Source organism: Ostrea edulis, chromosome 1, assembly GCF_947568905.1.
Source record: "Ostrea edulis chromosome 1, xbOstEdul1.1, whole genome shotgun sequence".
In the NCBI taxonomy this organism is placed as follows: Eukaryota; Metazoa; Mollusca; class Bivalvia; order Ostreida; family Ostreidae; genus Ostrea; species Ostrea edulis.
Genome location: NC_079164.1, coordinates 104545322 through 104549580, shown reverse-complemented (window position 1 = coordinate 104549580; position 4259 = coordinate 104545322). Strand labels below are relative to the sequence as shown.

General features: G+C 36.0%; 1 protein-coding gene across 1 annotated transcript; it reads left to right on the top strand.

The window, feature by feature from the left end:
• The first annotated feature begins 796 nt into the window (after positions 1-796).
• Positions 797-3621, top strand: LOC130051293 (ras-related protein Ral-A-like). Its single transcript, XM_056153138.1, has 4 exons — positions 797-1575; positions 1820-1902; positions 2016-2199; positions 2939-3621. The coding sequence occupies exons 1-4, from the start codon at positions 975-977 to the stop codon at positions 3169-3171; spliced, it is 1101 nt and encodes a 366-aa protein (XP_056009113.1). The 5' UTR covers positions 797-974; the 3' UTR covers positions 3172-3621.
• Positions 3622-4259: the final 638 nt, after the last annotated feature.

The window sequence follows — 4259 nt, the reverse complement described above, 5'->3', positions numbered from 1 at the left end:
TATCATTTGGACATATTTACCTTGCTAAAATCAATCATCAATACTACCGTAAATCAAAGCACATGTATTTACTATATCAATAAAATTGCTATAATAAATCAAAGGTTTTACTACATTAACTTTCAGCATCAGAGTGCTTACTATAAAAGTAAACTGTAATTTACTACATTAACTCTCAGCATCAGAGTGCTTACTATGATAGTAAACTGTAATTTACTGTAGTAAACTAAAGTATTTTTGTTAGATGTTAGTTACACAGTTATTTGCACAGACCTTATATAAAGATTGGACTGTTTATATACTGTTGATTTGATATCACAGATAAATTACGTACTCTGTATTGTGTATTTATAATTGTACGAGATGCGATTTTTGGAAGTATGATTACGGCGGAGAATTTTTAGAAGGAAAGTTAGAAACCAGATACAAATTTCTCTTTCATTGCGCTCTTTTTTCGCTAGCAAGTTAGCTTTATGACCAACATAGTAAATGTTTTCAATGATAACCCTGGATTAAAATGTTGATGAATTTTAACTACTAAATTCATACTGGAATTTCAACTTTATTTTTATCGAACGTACTTACACGTAAGGGACAAGAAATGCCCCTATAGTTTTGCGACTTGAAGAGAATCACCAAGTGCAAGTTTCATTGCCCTTTCTGTAACTGGAGCAGATTGTAAACACTGCCTGACTTACCTATAGACGTCAATTTCAGCTTTATAAAACAATTTTTGACATTGCAGAGTTTATATTCTTGCACTATCACTCCGCCAATAGAAAATGCTATTCGCTATTGTGAGTGAGAAAACCACGTGCTTTAGTTTACATCAGCTGTGGACTACATATATATAGACTGCTCTCGCAACACTTCAATCGATATTGAGGAATCAGTTGTTTCGCTGCGACGGTATTCAAACGTTGTACTCTACTGTGAAGAGTAACTTGGGTTGTTTTCCAACAAGGACAGAAAACATGACAAAAGATAAACTTTGCGATTCGTCTTTAGAAGAAGGGACTTCTCCGTCATATTTACTATCTTGTGTTAAATCTTCCTTCGCTTTCCCAGATTATCCGGAAATAAATCCCAAAGTTTTCCGCATGGGTCGCCTCTCAATTTCAGCACCCCATTCACGTTCCTGTTCCATGAGGAAAGTTAAACGTGACCACAATGTACATGAAATGGACAGAAAAAGAAGAAACAGTCTTCCTCCGGACTACTCAGATATCGCCTGCGCCTACCTTTCATCAGACATTCAGTCTACATGTGTGAATTCTCAAGAGACCTTCCAACGTGTAAGATCATTTAAAATGACCTCAAAAGGACTCATAAATCACGGAGATTCTCTGAGAAATAAAAACAGATCCAAGTGTGCTTCTAGAAATGGTTCTCTAACAGACAACCGAAGACAGCGGATGTGGAGTGAGAACTCGGATGACACGCGCAGTTCCCTGTCAAGTTGCTCTAGTGGCTACTATCGTGTTGTGATCCTGGGGACCCCTAGTGTTGGAAAGACCGCCCTAATGAATCAGTTCATGACTTCAGAATACACTGGGGGACTCGATCTTGGAACAGGTATGTAGTATTTTAATTATATCCAGAAAGAGAGATTATATATATATATATATAGAGAGAGAGAGAGAGAGAGAGAGAGAGAGAGAGAGAGAGAGAGAGAGAGAGAGAGATTATAAAAAACGATAGAGAGGGAAATGCAAATAACCAAAGAAAAGAAAATATTTTTTTGTGAATTATCATCTAGAGATATGCACAAATTGCAAGAATATGTAAGTGTTTGACTAAAGCTTTTAACTTTTTGCAGATGAAAATGACTCGATGAATGTGTCGGTGTTGCTTGACGGCGAGGAATCCTCTTTAGAATTCCTAGATACCCATCTTGATCAGGTAACAAACACATTGAGATGATATTCTATTCAACTGAATCAGTATAAATCTTTGCGAACTGCATATATCTATACAAAAATATATAATTAAACAATTTAAATGTTGACTTGTAGGACATTGTCTGTGGAAGTTTCTTCGACGCCTTCGTATTTGTATACTCCGTGGACGATGTGACATCATTTAAGACTGTTGATGATGCTATGTACCATCTACGTCATGATCTGGGTTCCGACCGGCCCTTCATACTTGTTGCCAACAAAATCGATCTCGTACGAAACAGGAAAATCACGCCTGAAGGTAGGTATCTCTATTGTATTTATAAATAGCAATGATAAGACAAAAAAGATGTGATAAGTAGAGAAAATCTGCTAAGTTGTAATAATCACATGCAATCACAGCGACGGCATGGTCTTTAAAAATCATTGCGTGAATGATATTTTAAATCAAGCCCTACTTTACGAGAGGGTGTTTTATGGACTCTTAATCCCTAATATTAACTTAAAAATACGTTTGCAAATACTCTAGTTCAAAACACCATTGATTGGCGTATGTATCGATCATTGATTTTTGTTTTCTCTTGTAAATGAAGCATAGTTTGAAAAATATGATACATGAAACGATTGTGTTAAGTAGTGATTTAACCTTTTGCTGTATCGAGTAAAAATACGTTAAGACAAAAGGGCTCCCCATAAATAAAACTTTACTCCAAACATTACCGAGTGCAAATATCTTCGTAAATGCAAAACCCAATGTGCTGATAAGAAGAAATTTAATTGGTATTACTGAGAATAACCCCCTGGAGTCTTGTTATCGATAACACGCCATAATTTCAGGCCTCTATTGTTACGGCGTCTTTATATTTGTACCCATTCTAATGACTGATTAAACAATCAACGCAATTCACCAAAGAAGATAATGCACAGTGGTGTTTATGACCTATTAACCAGAAGAATATATTAATTTATCGATTATTTTGGGCTAAATCAAGAAAAACAAACATACTCCTAGTTCAAATTATATGTTTTTCTTTGAACAGAGGGTAGAAAGATCGCCAATCGACATGATGCTAAATATATCGAGACATCGGTGACACTCCATCATCACGTGGATGAGCTCTTGGTGGGAATTTTACGTCAGATATGGATTAAATTAAACGTCATACTCCCGGAACCTACACCTAATAAGAACAAAAAAGGACCGAAAGAACTTTTGAGGAAGATATTTAGATTTAGAAAAAACGAAGATCCCATCGAAAATGTCTTCGAATAATAAACTCAATCCCGTTTTCGGATGTCTTCTTTCCTGATTGTGCTTGGTTGTGTCTGCGATGCTTTTCCAGCTCATCACCTTTTTCAAAGACAACAAGTGGTGCATTATAGAATGACATATAATTATCATTATCCTCGTTTTCCCCCGCTGATATTATAAATTTTGTACCATATAGATTTTACTGTAAATGAATTTGTTTCTCTGTCATCGAATTCACATGAAATATACTTGCCAGACTTGCTCTTCCATTTCTTTTCATTAAGTCTGCGCACATAGGTGTCGCAACATATATTGCTTTCCATTGGCATACTGTGAATACCATTCCAATCGTATACACAAACTTGAATAACATGATGATTATCTATATTTGATAAGTTCTGCAGTTTGACAATCGTATTGTTTGTGATAAATTTCATGTCTCTGCAATAAATATATTTTGTTACAAACTAATCCGACTTCTTTGATTATTCGTGTATAGTTAATGATATGAAAGTAGTTATAAGAGGTGATCGGAGTTTTGTTGCTCCTTGTGACTACATGAAAGGCAAAGATAACGAACAATCTCATACTCCTATAAGTAATACAAAATAGAGAGAGGTGGGCAAACACGGACCCCTGGACACACCAGAGGTAAGATCAGGTGCCTAGGAGGAGTAAGCACCCCCTGTCGACCAGTTACACCTGCGTGAGCCCTATATCTTGATCAGGTAATCGGAGTTATCCGTATGTGCCAAGAATGGCCTAACAATCGGCATGTAGTAAATGACATGACAAAGAACATAATCAAACTACAGTTAAAACCATATGACTGACACCTGTATAGTCATAGTCAATGCAAATATTTCGACCGCCAATTTTCATTCCTAGTTTCGTTTATGTTATTTATACTGCGCAATCCGACATCAAATCTAACCCAAGAGAAAAATTAGAGCATGTCATACATCTCGTATCGTTTATCACCTACCTGCTCCATAAAAGACCCTCGATGCAAACAATCCAATTCGACATGATATAGATTACATACAAATATGTATTGTGTTTTTTCAATTCTCGGAAGAAGGAAGAATAGTGTGTTACGCGTATAACGA

What these genes read in the sequence shown, in the direction of transcription:
- LOC130051293 (XM_056153138.1), top strand. Translation starts at nt 975, where the DNA reads ATGACAAAAGATAAACTTTGCGATTCGTCTTTAGAAGAAGGGACTTCT. An exon ending in TAGATACCCATCTTGATCAG is followed by an intron (nt 1,903 to 2,015) that starts GTAACAAACACA and finishes GTTGACTTGTAG; the next exon opens with GACATTGTCTGTGGAAGTTT. An exon ending in CAGGAAAATCACGCCTGAAG is followed by an intron (nt 2,200 to 2,938) that starts GTAGGTATCTCT and finishes TTCTTTGAACAG; the next exon opens with AGGGTAGAAAGATCGCCAAT.